The 19,549-nt window shown below is 44.1% G+C and overlaps 1 protein-coding gene across 8 annotated transcripts in view; it reads right to left on the bottom strand.

Annotated features, from left to right (window-relative positions):
• Positions 1 to 229: 229 nt before the first annotated feature.
• LOC121577703 (paired box protein Pax-7) overlaps positions 230 to 19,549 on the bottom strand; it is a 62,270-nt gene continuing 42,950 nt past the window's right edge. For all 8 annotated transcript variants that reach the window (XM_041891514.2, XM_041891513.2, XM_041891512.2 and 5 more), the window contains exons 8-9: positions 3,689 to 3,938; positions 230 to 2,368 (exon numbers count right to left, since the gene is read on the bottom strand). In XM_041891514.2, the coding sequence (XP_041747448.1) occupies positions 2,253 to 2,368; positions 3,689 to 3,938 (366 nt within the window). In that variant the 3' untranslated portion in view covers positions 230 to 2,252. The remainder of the gene's footprint in view (positions 2,369 to 3,688; positions 3,939 to 19,549) is intronic.

Consider the following 19,549-nt stretch of genomic DNA (forward strand, 5'->3'; position numbering starts at 1 on the left):
ATGTGTAATGGTCCACAGTAAGGTTTGCACTCGGATCATGAGTCCATAAGATCAAGTGCTGGAATACACCTTCCAATGCTCCGGGCTGCACTTGTAGGTGTGGAATAATAGGTTCCATCTGGTCACCATCAAAACGTATTTGTCCGAGTCTCTCTCTCTCTCTCTCTCTCTCTCTCTCTCTCTCTCTCTCTCTCTCTCTCTCTCTCTCTCTCTCTCTCTCTCTCTCTCTCTCTCTCTCTCTCTCTCTCTCTCTCTCTCTCTCTCTCTCTCTCTCTCTCTCTCTCTCTCTCTCTCTCTCTCGCTCGACTAACCTCAATCCACTGAGTTGAGTATCAACCTCGTTTATACAATTATTAAATTGAGGAAGATTAATGGAATTGTCTCCTAATTTACTATACAGAATCCCCTACTTAGCTTGGCGCAGAACACTGCATTTTGGTTGAAAGAAATCCATACAATATAACACAACCAAAAACAACAGAAGGAAACCAGTAAAGAAAACTAAAAAATACCTTGACTTCCGCAGATCCCTTGCTTAACTACCACTGAACATTGTTGTTGTTTTAGTATAAAACATACTCTTTATAAACAAACAATTCACAATCTGCTACTGTACAATTTCCAGTTAAAGGCGACAAAGGGCTAAATCCTGATTTGGAATATGCATATGTAACTCACTCCAACTTTTACAAACATTTTGCTAAAATCATACACGGATATCAATGTGAGATTGGTGTGAAAGTTCATGTTAGAATTCAGCCCAAAATAGATTGTGTCAAAAGTCAACTATGAGTGCTACACAAATGTTTAATATTAGCTATTCTTAAAAAATGGTTTGTTTTTGTACATTTCTGTGAGTGCGTCGGTCAAAGCAGGAGTTGAATGTCCAGGGGATTAGAAGGGGGCGGATCCGATCGGAGCCAGAGAGGGGGCCAGCCAGGGCTGTTACCTGTGCCCTTTCACAATTGAAAGGATTATTTGATTTGACAAAGTGCATGTGAATGGCACAGCTTGTGTACTCTTAATCTCATCACGGGCAGAGAAGGAATGTGACTGGCATTAGTCAGCCATGCTGGAGGAATGTTTCAGAGGAATGCACATTTGCTCCAAACCAACATGGTAAACAGCTACATGTGCTTTTATGTCTTAATTAATCAAAGAAAATACAAAACCTGGCTGGTAATGAGTAGGGTCATTTAAAACGAGCTTTGACACTATGTTGGTGTTGTTTAATCTCCTTTACTCTCTTAAAGTCATATAGAGCTCTGTGGCAGATGGGGTTTGGGTAGGGGGTTTAGTCCTCCTTGGCAAGTTCCATATTTCTAAACCAAATACATTAATTTCGCCAATCCTGTTTTTACAAACAATACCCTCCTCCCCATGGAGTACAGCTAAGGATGGATGTTGGGAGGGGGGAAGCCATTGGCCGCCAAACCTCTGCTAATTCCCAGTAGAATCCGCACAGCCAGACTTCCCACTGAGTGGCCAAGTTCTTTAGGAATGTCAAGTTGAATATGAAAGCGGGAAGGTCAAATCGCTCAGGAACATTAGAGCTCAGGGAACAGGTGGAGGAACAGCAGCCTGGAAAACAATCAGCTTCTCTCTCTGACTGGACCGACACACACACACACACACCCTGCACCACACCACATCACCTCAGTCATCTGCTAGCATTTCACACCCACAGAGAAAATAACTATGAAGGGAATAACAAAAAGCAACAGAATCACATTAATCAGAATCGTAACAGCAATAATAATATTAACAATATTGATTTTTAAAAAACAAGAGTGATAATAATTTGAATGACATTGGCTTAGTGAACTACTATAAACAACAAGGTCAATGTACATTTGGAAGTGGCTCTGAGTGTTGTGCTGGACTGCAGCCTGCACCCAGGGGGCGTGTTCTCCATGCTGGCTGGGGCCATCATCACTGGGTTGTCTGGGCAAAGCCAATCAGGGGTGAGGAGGGCACACGGGAGTGGCAGAGCCACGGTTTAGGGGTCTGGGGGTATAGGATCCTGGGGGTATAGGATCGGGCTGCCTGTTGGCTATCCATGGAAAGGCAGTTCTAATGACAAGTCCTCTCATAATCAGGAGTCAAAAAGACACTGACATACACGGACACATCCTGACTGCCTGCAGGGTGGGGAGAGGGAGAGAGTGGTGCAGTGGTTAGGCTGCAGGGTGGTGTATGTTAGGGGGGTGTTGAGTTTAGACTGGGTGGAGCCAGGTGGAGGCTGGGGTGTTTCAGTAGGCCTGTCCCGTCTCCACCTGCAGCAGTCCCAGGACAGCAGAGTGGTCTCCCAGCTTCATCCTCCTCTGGGTGGACAGACTCACATTCTTAGCCAGGTAGTCCACTGCAGCTGGAGAGAACAGACACACAGACACACGTGAACATGTGAGGGATAAACACACATAAATATGCATGCATGCACGACACGCACAAATAAATATACACCCAAGCATGTGGCACACGCACGCACACATACACACACACATACACACTGACTGGTGGACAACTCCTAAAACAAACCCCTTTCTGTCCTTGTTGTTCACTGGCATTTCATCTCTCTTTCTGACTCTGTTCAAAATGAGTTGTGGCAGAACCAAGTGGAGTAAAATGAGAAATAATTCGAAAACAAAACAATCTCGCTCCCTTGCCCTGTCTGAGGTTGGCACAGACTTGGCACGGGGCATGTGCCACCTCATAGTGTCTCCATGCTGTCAGTCAGCATGGTCCCAGAGTGTATTGTGTGTGCCAGTCTTCATTACACTTGGCATCTCTGATTTCATGCCCTCCACACTCCCTATCCCGGATCATTTTCATCAGTAGACAGCAGCACTCTCTTCTCTCCTCCATTCATTAGCCAGCCACTGTGCTCAATCACTGTCTTAATTAACCACAGATCAGATCACATCCACACCGCCATCAGTCTCTCTGCTCTGCTCTGCAAGCTGGCTGATAATAACACTACAGTCACACACACACACACACACACACACACACACACACACACACACACAGACACACACACACACACACACACACACACCTAAACAAACACACACTGGTATACAAACAGGACCAAAGGGAGGCTGGCTGGGGAAGTGTGCTTCAGTTTACCCCTTATGAAGGGTTGTGACAGCATCAGTCAATAATTATGTTAATCTAATAGATCAGCCTGTTTCCTGTCCCGAGGTGTGTGTGTGTGTGTGTGTTGTGTGTGTGTGTGTGTGTGTGTGTGTGTGTGTGTGTGTGTGTGTGTGTGAGAGAGAGAGAGAGAGAGAGAGAGGGAGAGAGAGAGAGAGAGAGAGAGAGAGACAGGGGTGGCTAAGAGGACAGTGTGCCCCTCAGGGTGACTTAGTGCCTTTGAAGTGGCCCTCTCCTTGTTCCCAGCCAAGCAGAGCAGAGTGGGGTGTGACTAAGCCAGGCAGCACCGGAGGGGAATCAGAGGCCTTTATCAGACAGACCAGGAGTCAAAGGTCATGGGGCAGCTCGGCCCGGGAGGTGGTGGTGGTGGGCACCATTTCCTCTAACTACCATATCATATGAGGTGGAAGACATGCAGGAGACTTGTATTGGTGAGGAGGTCAGATGGGAAAGGCAAAGGACAACCCCCCCATATACATTCACACACACTCACTTTCTCACGTTTACACATAAATGCAGATGCAGTACTTACTCTGTCCATACTGGCTGTACTGGTATCCGGCGGTGACGGGGTCCATACTGTAGCTGGTGGCGCTGTAGGTAGGGGGGCAGTAGGACTGGGAGGAGGCCAGGCTGTCCACCCCCTTGATGGAGTCAGAGCGCTGGCTGCAGCTGGCTGAGATGGAATTGGAGGACTCCAGGCTGCCGTGGAGGGGGGAGATGGAGAAGTCATGCTGGGACTGGGAGGGCACGGCGCTGGGGTTACTCAGGATGCTCATCACCTGGGGAGGGCAGAAGGGAGACAGAGGGGGAGTTAGAGAGGCCCAGGTCCTAAACAACACATGGATGGGATTGAGTGACTGCACCAGCCAGTTGCAGCAAACACTGGGAGTTATCACATTATTGAGTTGTACAGAAGCAGCTTAAAAAACACCCATTTAACTTTGAAACATGGACCAAGAAAAAAGTATTGAAGACACAAAAAAAGGAAAGGGGGGGCAGCGTGGGGACAGCGCGAGGACAGCGCGGGGACAGTGCGGGGACAGCATGGGGACAGCGTGGGGACAGCGTGGGGACAGAGTGGGGACAGTGTGGGGACAGCGCGAGGACAGCGTGGGGACAGCGTGGGGACAGCGTGGGGGCAGAGTGGGGACAGTGTGGGGACAGCGCGAGGACAGCGTGGGGACAGCGCGGGGACAGCGTGGGGGCAGCATGGGGACAGCGTGGGGACAGCATGAGGACAGTGTGGGGGCAGAGTGGGGACAGCATGGGTACAGCGTGAGGACAGCGTGGGGACAGCGTGGGGACAGAAGGGTCTCAGAGTGATAATAGAACCACCAGCAGTGCCAGACAGCCCCTGTATGTCCCAGAGCCTGGGGGCCAGAGGAGGCCTGAGGCCTACACCACAACAAGCACTGAGGGAGTCCCTAATCCCCAGCCCCTTGCCTAGCTATCTCATGAATAGTAATGGCGTTGGAAGCAGTACACAATCCCCTTAGATCAGATCCCCACAGAAATAGGCTCCACAAGCCTCACCGAAGACCTACTGCTAGTATGAGTTAGGGTTACGGCTAGGGTAAGTATTAGGAGTGTTATTTATACAGCATGAGTGCATTTATTTTATACTCTGTAATATAATTTCATATTAATCTACAGATGTAGGATCTTAATTTGATTACTCTTTTGTTTTTTTTGCATAGCAGGAAATGCAAACTTGTAGTGTATTTGAGGTTTAAAAAACTTTGAAAGTTTGTAATTTCCACTTTGAAATTTCAGACTTGATTTGCCCTAATGAGAAATGTGTCAAATCCTACAAAAGAATGTCCATTAATTATAATCCACATAATAATTTACATTTCCTGTTGTTGTAGGATCATTTTCCTACTGTAGCAAACTGGTTCAAATGAAGATCCTACATCTGTATTTAATGATGAGTTAACAAATAATAATCCACTAGTGCTATGGATATGATTATCTCCATTAGACTAGAGGCACAGGCATCACCACAACGCAGTGCAGTTGGAGGTTTCTACTGAGCTTCTGCCCTAAACTGAAAATGTAGAATTAGACTTATATTTCCCTTTTAGGAAAGCAGAGAGGGGGAGACTGTTAATGGGGGAGAATGGGGGAATTGGTCCCACACATGCTTCCCTTCTATTGCATGGAAGCATCCTCCCCAACATCAGGTTCACGTTGTGTCTCGCTACGCTGGGCTGGCCTTTGGCGCTTTGGCTGCTAAACCAATTAGCCCATCATGGAGGTGGTTACACACACACACACACACACACACAAAAAGGTTTAAACACAGTTCACAGAGCTGATGCTGTGGTGCAAAATATCCTACAGAAGGACAGGGCTCCAGTCAATCTCCAGAGTGGACATCTAATAAAGCTTTATACTGTAGAACGTCTTCACTGCATACATATGCAGTCATACTGCTCAGCGATGCATAGCCACACACACACACAGCATAGAGAAAATTGATCTTATTCCACAAATTAATCATATTCTGAAAAAAAAAATAGTTTCTGAGGAAATATGAAGCACTTGAGGCACATCAGAGACATAAAGGCTGGTTAGTGATTTCCTCATGTTAATTCTATCAGCATGGAAACCCCCAGCATCCTCCAGCCCCACCACTTATTCATACAGAACATGTGACATGTATCCATAAGAGGGACATTCATGGCTCTCTGCATGCAGGACACATGGGATGCTCCCATATGGACCGGAGCTGCAGAACAGACTCAGTATGAAACCTCCTGTCCCCTGCTGTGTTGTGCTGTGCTGGTCATGTGACGTGGGTGTGGGGAAGTGCTAGTCGGGGGTCCAGTGAGACAGCTGGAGGGGGTGGGCCAGATATAGTCATCAGTTAATTGAAGCTTGATTATATCGCTTCCTTATTTAAACACATAAAAATAATAAAACAGCCAACAATCAGGGGCTGTGCTCGAATCAGCCTTATTACTATTCATAGGTTTAACTAGTTCCACAAAAGAGAAGGCCACTTTTCATGAACAATTTTATAATGTATTTTTTTCCTCAAGATTGCAAAGAAGTTTGTCGTTGTATAAAATAGAGTATCGTCTGGAAGGTTGTATCCTTGAGATGCCCTTCCTAAAATCACTCACATGATTTTGGTAAACTTTTGCTGGAGGGGGGAAAGGTAAACTCCTCGATTGAGCCGGGTTCATATTAGCTATCTGTAATGTTTTCACACAGCTAAATAAAAATCAATGCCATGTCACCACATCCCCTTATTATCTGATGTGGGTGGAGATATGGATGATGTGGGTTATCAGCTGCAGGGTGAAAAACACACCCTCAACAGGCCTTTAGCCCTGCTCTGCTCCAGAACAACACCACTCAATACACACTTAACTAACACCCTCACTCCCTTTCAGAACAGTCCTCCACTACACCCCTGCCTCCCTCCCCCCCCTCTCTCTCTCTGTACGGCTTCCTCAGTGTTTGTTTGTTGTTATACTTTGTGCTATGGCTGTTGGAGGAGATAATGTGAGCCAGGAGCAGTTTAAAGGACACTGCTCCAGGCCGTCCCCTGCCTCGCTCTCTACAGATAGATTACTTTATAAATAATAATAAAAAACGAATTAATTCTCTCAACTTCTGAGCCCTCTAGCCCCGCGGCGGAGTGAAAGGAGAACTGTAAGTTGATACAATGTGCATCCTTTCAGATAAATAAATAGAGCATTTGCAACACAAAAAGATGTTCTTTCATACCCTGCTAATTTCCTTAACAGTCTAATTATATTTTTGTGTCTGCTTAAATGTTTGACGAGCCTTTGCTCTTTGTTGGATTTGCTTCCAGAATAAAATAATTTGACTTGCTGTGAGGAAGTTGACTGACTGAGAAAGCGGAAGTCAATATTTCCTTAGGCTACAACAAAAGAGGAAAAAATTGCATCATTTTCTTACATTCAATACTCACTAAATTCCCCACAGTGACATATTCAAGCCACAGTTTCAAAGAGATGCCTTCCGTCACAATGTTATTTACTACCCTTCATTATCACTATTTATGAAGTACCAAATGTAATATCCCTAAACAATATTTCAATTATATCTTTACAGTCATGTAATGTGCTATGCCCATCTTAAACCTTGATTGACCACAGAGAGCTTCAAGTTCCTTGGTGTCCACTTCGCTAAGGACCTCATGGTCCAAACGCACCAACACAGTCGTGAAGAGGGTACGACAATTCCGCTTCCCCCTAAGGAGGCTGAAAATATTTGGCATGGGCCCTCAGATCCTTAAAAAGTTCTACAGCTGCACCATTGAGAGCATCTTTATTGGCTGCATCACCGCTTGGTATGGCAACTGCTCAGCATCCGACCGCAAGGCGCTACAGAGGGTAGCGCGTACGGCCCAGCACATCACTGGGGTCGAACTCCCTGCCATCCAGGACGTCTATACCAGGCGATGTCAGAGGAAGGCCCTAAAAATGTTATACGATTCCAGCCAGCCAAGTCATAGACTGTTCTCTCTGCTACCGCACGGCAAACGGTACAGGAGCGCTAAGTCTGGGACCAAAAGGCTCCAGAACAGCTTCTACCCCCAAGCCATAAGACTACTAAATAATTAACCAAAACTACCCAAACTATCTGCATTGACCTTTTTTGACCTAACTCTTTTTGACTCTATGTACACACACTGGACTCTACCCACACACTCACACATAACATGTACACAGAAGCACACATTCGCCACACACACACTTCCACACTTCCACACTGTTTATTATCTATCCTGTTGCCTAGTCACTTTACCCCTACCTACAGTGCATTCGGAAAGTATTCAGACCACTTGACTTGTTCCACATTTGTTACGTTACAGCCTTATTCTAAAATTGATTAAAAAAACAAAAATCTCATCAATTTACACACAATGCTCCATAATGACAAAGTGAAAACAGGTTTTTAGCTATTTTTGCAAATGTATAAAAATAAACAAACAGAAATACCTTATTTACATAAGTATTCAGACCCTTTGCTATGAGACACAAAATTGAGCTCAGGTGCATCCTGTTTCCATTGATCATCCTTGAGATGTTTTTACAACTTGATTGGAGTCCAACTGTGGTAAATTCAATTGATTGGACATGATTTGGTAAGGCACACACCTGTCTATATAAGGTCCCACAGTTGACAGTGCATGTCAGAACAAAAACCAAGCCATGAGGTCGAAGGTATTGTCCTTAGAGCTCCGAGACAGGATTGTGTCGAGGCACAGATCTGGGGAAGGGTACCAAAAAATGTCTGCAGCATTGAAGGTCCCCAAGAACACAGTGGCCTCCATCATTCTTAAATGGAAGAAGTTTGGAACCACCAAGACTCTTCCTAGAGCTGGCCGCCCGGCCAAACTGAGCAATCGGGGGGAAAGGGCCTTGGTCAGGGAGGTGACCAAGAACCTGATGGTCACTCTGACAGAGCTCCAGAGTTCCTCTGTGGAGATGGGAGAACCTTCCAGAAGGACAAACATCTCTGCAGCACTCCACCAATCAGGCCTTTATGGTAGAGTGGCCAGATGGAAGCCACTCCTCAGTAAAAGGCACATGACAGCCCGCTTGGAGTTTGTCAAAGGGCACCTAAAGGACTCTCAGACATGATAAACAAGATTATCTGGTCTGATGAAACCAAGATTGAACTCTTTGGCCTGAATGCCAAGCGTCACATCTGGAGGAAACCTGGTACCATCCCTACGGTGAAGCATGGTGCTGGCAGCATCATGCTGTGGGGATGTTTTTCAGCAGCAGGGACTGGGAGACTAGTCAGGATCGAGGGAAAGATGAACGGAGCAAAGTACAGAGAGATCCTTGATGAAAACCAGCTCCAGAGCACTCAGGACCTCAGACTGGGGCAAAGGTTCACCTTCCAAAAGGACAACGACCCTAAGCACACAGCCAAGAAAACGCAGTAGTGTCTTTCGGGACAAACCTCTGAATGTCCTTGAGTGGCCCAGCCAGAGCCCGGACTTGAACCCGATCTAACATCTCTGGAGAGACCTGAAAATAGCTGTGCAGCTTCGCTTCCCATCCAATCTGACAGAGCTTGAGAGGATCTGCAGAGAAGAATGGGAGAAACTCCCCAAATACAGGTGTGCCAAGCATGTAGCGTCATACCCAAGAAGACACGAGGCTGTAATCGCTGCCAAAGTTGCTTCAAGAAAGTACTGAGTAAAGGGTCTGAATACTTACGTAAATGTGATATTTCAGTTTTTTATTTTTAATACATTTGCTAAAATTCCTAAAAACCTGTTTTTGATTTGTCATTTTGGGGTATTGTGTGTAGATTGATGAGGGAAAAATCTATTTAATCCATTTAAGAATAAGGCTGTAACGTAACAAAATGTGGAAAAAGTCAACGGGTCTGAATACTTTCCAAATGCACTGTATATGTACATATCTACCTCAATTACCTCATACCACTGCACATTGACTCTGTACTGGTACCCCATGTATATAGCCAAGCTATCATTGCTCATTGTGTATTTATTCCTTGTGTATTAAAAATAAAAATAAAAATAAATCATATGTATTTGTTATTGCATACTGCATTGTTGGGAAGGGCCCATAAGTAAGCATTTCACTGTCAGTCTACACCTGTTGTTTACGAAGCATGTGACAATGAAAATGTAATTGTATTTGATCAGGTCAGAATGCACCTGTGCTCACTGTTTATCCAGTGACCTGCAATAGCAACAGACAGATGAAAATGTTCACTATACTTGTACATTTTTAAATTTTCACTAAAATATTTCACAGACAAAGTTTTTGCATCTGAAAGAAATAGTGATACAGTATAAGCAAAAGAGAGAAAGAGATGTAAAGCGAGGGGAAAGAGGAGAGAGAAGTGACAGAAAGAGAGAGTGTAAGAGAGAGGATTTGGGAAGTACAAAGACTCCTCTAGGACTAAAGTTGGCCTGAGGGCCAGCCTGCCTGGAGAGCTGATAGGACAGCCCTGTGTTCCATTCCCGGCGCCCGCGCCAACACACCCCACTCCACAAACACTGCTCTTAATCTGCGCAAGACTGGATTAGCTCCCCTGTCACCGATCGCTCCCCGTTCTGCCAAAATCGAATGCCCCCAAGACGTACCTTTAAGTTCGGCAGAGGTCACCGGGGCAGAGAGGAGAAAATAAACACTAAATATCTGGAAGTTATCTGAGGGGCGCAGAATAACATCTCACACCTTGGCAGATCTGCCTGGCTGATACACGCCTCAGCTGGGAATCACTTCAGATCAGGGATGATGATGACACCAAATTTGGGTCGATTTTTCAAGGCCAGTCCTGAGGGTGTGATTACAGAGAATAAATGTATGGTTGAATTCACTGACCTATAAGTCAAGTAAATTGAGTATACTGTCTGGTTAGTGTTGGTTGATTGAGGAACCAAATATATGTAAATAGAAAATAATTCAAACTTGGGCAATGACTAAAATGATGAGGAATATCCCATATCAAATATGGAATATTTTACAATTATTTCTGAGAACTGATTAAAATAAACTTTGATGCCCATATTACTCCAAATCTATTTTAAACTTTATTTTACTGATCAATTCAAGAATGCAGGGTAAAATGATTTTGCAATGAACAAAATGAAATCAAACTTACAAATCAAATAAACAACAGCATAAATTCCTTCATTTTGAAAACAACTAGGAAAGAGAATAAAATATTTAAAGATCAAGGACTTTTTCTAGAGTCAATGGACCAGTGCAACCCCAAGTCCACCCCTCCCTCTCTCCCCCTCATCCCTCCTTCTCACATGAGAGGTGCAGCCCAGCGGGCAGTAAGGCCCCTCATCTGAGCAGACAAAATGACTATTTAAAAATAACAGCGATTGCATAAATTGAATTAGTGCGTTTTGGTCATGGTGGAGGTGGTGGGAGCGGTGTGGGGCCAGGACGCAGACAGCTGCGTTGGTGGCAGGCAGCAGATGACGGGCCCTGGCCTGCGTGTCAGTGCGTTAATTGGCCGCGGCACGTTAATCAAAAGTGAAAAGTGTCTTCCGCCGCCAATGCTATGGGACAAGGAGAGACAGAGACAGGATGAAGAGAGAGACAGGATGGGGAGTAGAGAGAGTGGAGGGAGAGAGAGAGAGAAATAGGTATTTGAAGAGCTTGGGGTGTATGGCAGGGAAGGGGGGGGTGTTAATTGTGTTCAATTAAGTGTCTGATTGGCACTGACAGAATCTGGGCATTGACATGCCGGGCACAGATGAGGATGATTAGCGGGCATTGGAACAAGCTGTCACTTCTCACAACATTAGCCATACTACCACAGTGTCCCTATGTCTCTCCACTAAGCTCTCTAGCACTTCTCTCCACAAACACTGAGCTGCACCATTTTATCAAACAGATAAACTGGAGACCTAAACAAGCAGAATATCAAACGAAATTCCACAAGATCTTAAAGCTAGAATCCTTAATTGAAACCATTACAAAGTATGCTCCCCACCTGTTTTGCAAAAAAGCTAAGGGAGAGACTGGGGTGCAAGGACTGACCATTCATGATATCAAATGTATAATTTTAACCATGTTTTGAGGCTATACAGTGTTGTTTACATTTACGTTGTTTACAAACATTGAGGTAAAACAAGCTTATATTTTGGGTTCTAAGCTCATAAGGCATTTATAAATTATATTCTTCAAGAATCAATGGGTATATATCATTAATTTATAAGTCCAAAAATGGATGTAGCAAGCAATGTTTCATAAAATGTAATTGGAGAATAATAGCTTTGTAATAGATTTGATTAAATGCATTTTCTTCTCTGACCCATTCCCTGCCCCCACGCGTCTTCTCTATCCTTGTGTTCAATGGAGCACAGCTGCCTGCTACTAGCCAGAGAAAGGACTCCCTTCCTCCTAAACGGCCCACTGTGCACGCAGGGCCCCTCACTAACCAGAGGTTACGTCTATTGGGCTGCAATTGGAGAACGTGTGGGGAGCAATCCTCTATTCTCTGCTAGTGATATGCTTGACTTACTATGGGATGGATTCAGCCACCAGGAACAAGAGCAACCCACTCCAATACAAACACATACACACACACAAACACACACACACACACACACACACACACACACTGCAACTCACCTCGCACCACCGCCTCTGCCAAATTAAACGGCAGATTTTCTGATTCCACCAGAGTGGTTTCAGTGAGGCAGGGCTGTGTGTATGAGGGAGCAGCTCGGAGAAGAAAGCGAGGCGGATCGGGGAGGGGGGGGGGTTGTTTGCTAAAACCAGCAGGAGCCAGGCCTACTGAAAAATGTCAGGTCAAATTGTTCTTGACAGTGTTAATATCTGCACCTCATAGTCATAATTACATGTAAATAAATAGTGAAATAGCTCTCAGCTGGAGTTTGAGAGGAACGGGCTGCCACACAAGACAACCAGCTGGGGACCAAACCACCTCGCATATTCTCATTTGCACACGAGAAGGAATAAGAGAGAGAGAGAGAGAGAGAGAGCGAGAGAAATAAACAATGTTTATGTGTAAAGTTTACAAAATACAGTATCTTAAGTAACACATTCTATTTTTATTTAGTGACAGGGTGCCAATGAGGGACTCAGAAAGAGAGAGAGAAAGACAGAGGGAGAGAGAGAGAGTGAGTGAGTAGAGAGAGAGAGAGAGAGAGAGAGAGAGAGAGAGAGAGAGAGAGAGAGAGAGAGAGCGAGAGAGAGAGAAAGAGAGAGAGAGAGAGATATGGCCAGAGACAGAGTATTAATCACGTCCATGCACCTGTCAGAGAGGCATCTGGAACTAACAGGAAACACATACAGCCAGACAACATCCCCAACCTCCAGAAGGCTAGCAGGGCAGGTTGACTGCAGCCCGGCCCTGCTGCGACGCTGCCATCCCCTGACCCCTCCCACAGAGGTCACAACAGTGTGCATACCTCATACACCAGACTTCACTTCACCTGCCTCCTCAGCATTAACACTTCCCACTCCAACAAGGGGAAGGTAAGAGACTGTAAATATTAATATTAATAATAATAATGATAATACTTGGTTATAATAATATGAAATAGAGTAGAAGAAAACCAATACATTATTTGCAATGAAAAATAATGCCACAAATCTATGGAATAAAACTTATTCAGCATGTTCCACAGTGTACGCCGGTGTGTAATTGGTATTCAAGATAGGATCGATGTATGTGCCTATACTTTAATAAAGGCAATACCATTCTCCATCTTATAGGCATTTTGTCTGTGTGGGACACACATGTGAATCAGTCTCAGTCATTTCCTACTTAAATCCTCAACTTCTAGAATTTACTGAAATGTACGTATATTGGCTGCCTCTGCAAGATAAATGTAAATCCCATTCCCTTATAATGACTATTTATCAGGATGCAACAGCTCACTTTCTGCAGGAAATATCTCTCACCCGCACACAAACACCCTTGCATTTAAATAGCATTTTTATTGTCCGCCATAGCCTTTCATCTGGGTGTGGGGAGAAGAGAGCGACGGAAAGAGAAAGAGAGAGAGAGAGAGAGAGAGAGAGAGAGAGAGAGAGAGAGAGAGAGAGAGAGAGAGAGAGAGAGAGAGAGAGAGAGAGAGAGAGAGAGAGAGTAGATGTACTATTGGCAAGAGTTGTCAATAAAAAAAGAAGAGGAAAGGTTAGTAGGTGAAAAATAGATAATAAATAAATGAAACCATATCCAAAGATATTTCTTTGAAACGAGAGGCAAAGAGCATATTGGTTTCACTTAGCTGCTCTAGGGGGTTAGAGGAGCTATAGAGAACACAGGCATGGAACCAACCACAGATAGAGAGCCCATTAACTGGTTTAGAGAGTACAAGCCTGTTTGGGAAAAACATTTGATCTTTGCATCATATAAAATACCCACACTAAAAGCACCTAAAACACCATTCAATCTTATACATAGCTACATACAGACAAAGCCCCATATCGCCAATGTTTGTACGTGTATGTTTGTGATACCAGCAATCCTTTCCTCCGAGTTCAGACGTGCTAAACAAGCAGCAAGCCCTAATAATCTATGCTAAAACATATAGCCAGTGGATATGATTTACACTCTCTTGATTTTCTTGGCAGCTGCCAAGAGCAGGTCTCGTTTTTTTTTTTTTAAGCCTCTTATATCTTTTTTTATACTTGCCAAATTGAAACAGTATTTGTTTTAATGGGAGTTCTAATTAACGTCTATGTATTCCCCTCTTGCTCTGCGAGAGGCTGAGCTATGAATGCAGGCTATGTGCTCATCCTCTTTGATTAGTTGTCAGTGGAGCTTGCCAGCTGACATGGTGCCTGGTGAGAGGCTTAATGCCCAACTTTTAATAATGTGGGGGACTACATGAATCTCCCTCTCTCATTGGTATTCAGGTGCAGGATGTCTTGTTAGAAGTCAGAGAGGGGGGCGGAATGGAGTCAGAGCTTCAAAATTGTTCCCTCCATTTTCCCTCTATCTGTCTCTCTCCCTCTTTTTGGCAACGACTAGTGTTGGCGTCTTAAACAGAATTCATCCCATTTTTAAAGAAGCGACAGTGCTCGCTAATGGAAGAGAAGAGTGGCAGCGGCAGTTTGGAGTCTCCCCTGGCTTATCTCTGTTAGACAGTTGGGGGAGTCGCTAGTGAGGCGAGCGTAGCGTGGTGTCAGCGTGCGTGGTTTCAGCGTGCGTGGTGTCAGCGTGCGTGGTGTCAGCGTGCGTGGTGCGGTGCAGAGCAGGCGGCCAGGCAGGCCTGGGGACACGGATCAAAGGGAGGCAGGGGTGAGAGCCGCTCTGCCTGCCTCTGATCCCCTGTGCGTGTGTGTGTGTGTGTGTGTGTGTGTGTGTGTGTGTGTGTGTGTGTGTGTGTGTGTGATTAGGCCCAGCCCACTCCCACAGCACCACAGGCCCTCCTCACACACATGGTCCCTCTAATTCCAAAACACACGTCCCTTCTAGAACAGGGTAAAACGGAGCGATAACTAACTACCATGATTTAACCAACAAAGGTGATATTTCTCAAGTTATTGCTTAGAATCCTAACACACATAACCCTTTAAGCTTGTGGAATATCTTATAGTTATCCTTTTTACCATTTTGGATAAATAAATAAAGAAACTGAAAATAATCTATGCTGAATCCATAAGGATTTTTAGCTTTACTATGTGCTTCAATTTGACCTAAACCGGTCCTCTTGTGTGTGGACCTGTTTGATCTATTCCAGGTTTGATCCAAAGGGTCAAATATGTCAAATACTATTTTATTTCACAGTAATAACTGGCAGGTATAGACGTGTTTTTCAGCTATGGTATTACCAACAGCCCACTACACCCTGAGTGTGGTTGATCAACTGACAGTATTTTCCTGTATGTTATTTCACTCTGAGAGAGACGATGCATTGTGTCCCGCTGTATGTTATTTCACTCTGAGAGAGACGATGCATTGTGTCCCGCTGTATGTTATTTCACTCTGAGAGAGACGATGCATCGTGTCCCGCTGTCTGTTATTTCACTCTGAGAGAGACGATGCATCGTGTCCCGCTGTATGTTATCCTCAAATTCAATATCCCAGGATTTGTCTAAACACTTTGCAATGTTTGCACTTCATTACAGAGGGCTTCTTCCCTTGTAAGGTTAGAATTCAAATTCTTAACTCTTGGTACTGTCGAAGCCTCATGAGGAGCAGTTGTTTTCTCCCCTCTCCCAGCAGGTGTCCCTGTCATGCAATAAAGCGGAATTCAGCCCAAACGGCTGCCAAAGAACACAACTCCCAAGAACAGCTAGCGCTTCAAAGGCTTATATGGAGAGACTTAATGGTGTCCGTGGAGTTTCCTATGACCTGATATTGTTTCTGGGGAGGATTTAGACCACCTAAGCTTTGGTTACACTTCCTTTTACAGTGCTGGTTCACCATGCCATAACCAGGTACAGTAGGCTTTGTAAATAAAATGTAACTACCTGTGCTTAAAATGGATAACAGATAGACTGTCGGAACTTGGAACAATTAGAACAATTTCAAGGCTACATTTCATTAGAACAAATGTGAAATTGTATTTATTTTGCTATATGTTATTGGCCGTGTCCGAATACCCATACTTGCGTTTTAAATAGTAGGCTTTTAGGTATGCGAAAATAGAACGTTTTATAGTATGTGAAATCTTGAAACTTGAGTATGCTTTAAATGCCAGGATGTCATACTCATTTTGGATTTTCATTTAGTCTAATTTTGCTGCACACTGATGAGGAAGAGAATCGTCTTTTCACACCCACGTGAGTTTGACAACAGCTGATAATCAGAATAGGGGACGCGATCTACAAAAATGAATGATTGGCGGGGAACAAGCTTGATTGCACATTAGATGACACCTTCTCAGTATGGATGAGTAGTATGTTGCTATTTGTTGCTTACTGCATACGTTTTTACTAAACAGTATGTTCTAAATAGTCTGTAGTACTATTAGTACACAGTATGCTTTTAAGGACCAGGAAGAGCTAAGTTGTTGTCAATGAGTTCTTCAGTCACGTCTTCATTATTTAACCAATTACTTTCTGGTTATTAAGGTACTGTAAAAGGAATCGCAACTGAAGCTTTCGCCACAGCATGGCATACTTGTTTATATAGCTTGTAACAACTTATAGTATGTCATTGTGAGTATTTAGGGTCATGAAGACTTCCAAAATATCATGTTTCACAAATGAAAAGTTTGGGAAATATTTGTTGTGAACGAAATCCTCTCAGCTCTTCAAACCCAGAGAGTTCCAGGTGACTGACGCAAAAGTCACTCCATCAAAAAAGCAATAATAATGTTTTCAGTCGCTGCTGATATTTCTCCACCTCATACTCCTGGCCTCTATCCAACACCTGCTGTGACACCAAATGAAACAGGAGCAACACAACAACTCTGCTCTCATACCTCTGGCCCAGCCAAGCACAGCTTAACCCATCACCCTGCCCCTGACATAGCTAGTGCCTCTCTCTCAAACCAGCCAAACTTATATCCCACATGACAACAACCCCTGTGCCGGTGTGGATGGCTTTTCCAGCGGCCGTAATGGGAAAACGTGCGCTGTCGGGAAAGGTTATGGGATTGGGATGGGTGCAAGCACCTGTCGGCAATGCTAAACGCAGCAGGATTCCATTACAAACATGGCAGTTGGCCACCGCAGCCCATTTACTGTGAATCACAGAATTTTTGTCAATCTTTACCAGTAAAGGGTAGCCCATCAATACCAGACACTAGAGAAAATAGCTCACCCATACCAACACACAGGCATATCTCCTCCGGACAGATGATGTCTGAAAACCCACAATATAAAATTATCATTTCCATCATGATGGAGAGTCTATTTGTATTGGTTTGTTTTTTCATTACATAGAAGGAGGAAGACAGGAGAGTGAAAACACAGTATATAAACTATCTAATAAAAAAAATCACAGTCCCAATCTACGTGAAACTAAATCTATGTCAACAACAACATTCAAGATGAGATGCATTTGAGAGAACTGAAACGACATCTGTTTAACTACAGACGGATAGAGTTAGACAGGCTGAGTTGTGTGTGTGTGTGTGTGTGTGTGTGTGTGTGAGCAGCAGAACATTGAGGCAGTATGAACACTGATTCCTCTGTCAGAGAACATCCATCTCCACATAGTGAGAGAGTGAAAGGAATGTCACATGGCATACTGTGAGGGGTTAAATATTATTTACATTACATTTTAGTCATTTAGCAGACGCTCTTATCCAGAGCGACTTACAGTTAGTGAGTGCATACATTATTTAAAAAAAAAATCATACTGGCCCCCCGTGGGAATTGAACCCACAACCCTGGCGTTGCAAATGCCATGCTCTACCAACTGAGCTACATCCCTGCCGACCATTCCCTCCCCTACCACGGACGACGCTGGGCCAATTGTGCGCCGCCCCATGGGTCTCCCGGTCGCGGCCGGCTACGACAGAGCCTGGATTCGAACCAGGATCTCTAGTGGCACAGCTAGCACTGCGCCACTCGGGAGACTATTATACCTCCATGTTGGTTTTAAAGCATACCTGTCAAATACCAGTCTTATTAACAACCCAAATAAAATAACACATATATTACAATAAACCACATTCTGCTTAGAAAATTAACAATGTAAAAATTATATGAATCTTTTTTTAGATCGACTTAATATAATTATTGATTTTTGACAGTTATTCAAGGTCCTAATCCCCAGTGCTAAACAGGAAGTGTGTATTATCCAAACACGTAGTGGAATGCTTGGGAAGAGAGGGAGAGAAAGGGAGCTGCTGTATCGTCAGCCCTTATTCAGTACTGTAGAGCCATTAATGAAAAAAGCGGTCCATGTTCCTGGTGTTTTCTGCAGGTTTGCAGTGAGAGCATTAGCACTTAAAGCCCCTGTGCCACAACTAACAATCAAGCATGCTGTGAGCCTCCATGTTATCCTCTGACGCTCCAGCGGGAGAGAAAATCTCATTTTTTGTCACCAAAATCCTTAATTCTTTCTTCCATTAAGAAAGAGGGGTAATACCAAGAATGTTTCCAATCTGCTTTGAGAAATATTTGAAGAAATACAAAAACTCAATAAAACACGTGTGAAAGAGGGGGAAATTGCGGACAAATGCAGCAATGAAATTCATTTTCAACTCTTTACACACCATTTCAATCTTATTTTCTGCTTGTTAACCAAATATTGTTGGTGAGGGTGGGCAAGACTGGCCAGTATTGATGGGTAATTGTGTATAATTAACTCCTTACACATGATTTGCATCAATACAAATCATTTTCCATTCTGTGCAACTTACTTAAGGCTCAACCCCTTACATAGTCACATTTTAAATGCTCATTAATGGAGGTGCCCAAAGAAGATAACGTGGAATCTCCAGCTTTTGAGAAACACACCACACACACACACACACACACACACACACACACACACACACACATGCTAACACACACACATGCACACAGGGGCAAAGCAATTGCATTTTCTACGACAGAAGAGAATTGCTCGGTTAGAGGGGAATCCAATGCCTATTAATTCAAACCCCAATTTGGACAGCGACGCATCTAATTACTCTAATGCTCCAAAGTACTTTCACTGTGTGGAGGGCTGAGAGGAGAGGAGGGAAGGGGAAGCAGCATGACTGGGGGGTTAGGAGGCCATGGAGGGCAGCAGGGTAGCCCTACACAGCCCCTACTCTACAAGCCTACTGTAGCCAGCCATTTCCCCTACAGATAGACACTGCACACAGCCCAGACTCAGAGATGAAGACAATTATCGTACAAGATTAATGGAATACCATATAATACTAAGGTCTACCAACTTCGAACAATTACTTGTAGAAGATTAAGTGCCTACATTTCTAAGCTTTAGCTAATTATTTCATTCACATGTGTTTCTCATGTTC

Source organism: Coregonus clupeaformis, chromosome 12 (assembly GCF_020615455.1).
Source record: "Coregonus clupeaformis isolate EN_2021a chromosome 12, ASM2061545v1, whole genome shotgun sequence".
NCBI classification, from domain to species: Eukaryota; Metazoa; Chordata; class Actinopteri; order Salmoniformes; family Salmonidae; genus Coregonus; species Coregonus clupeaformis.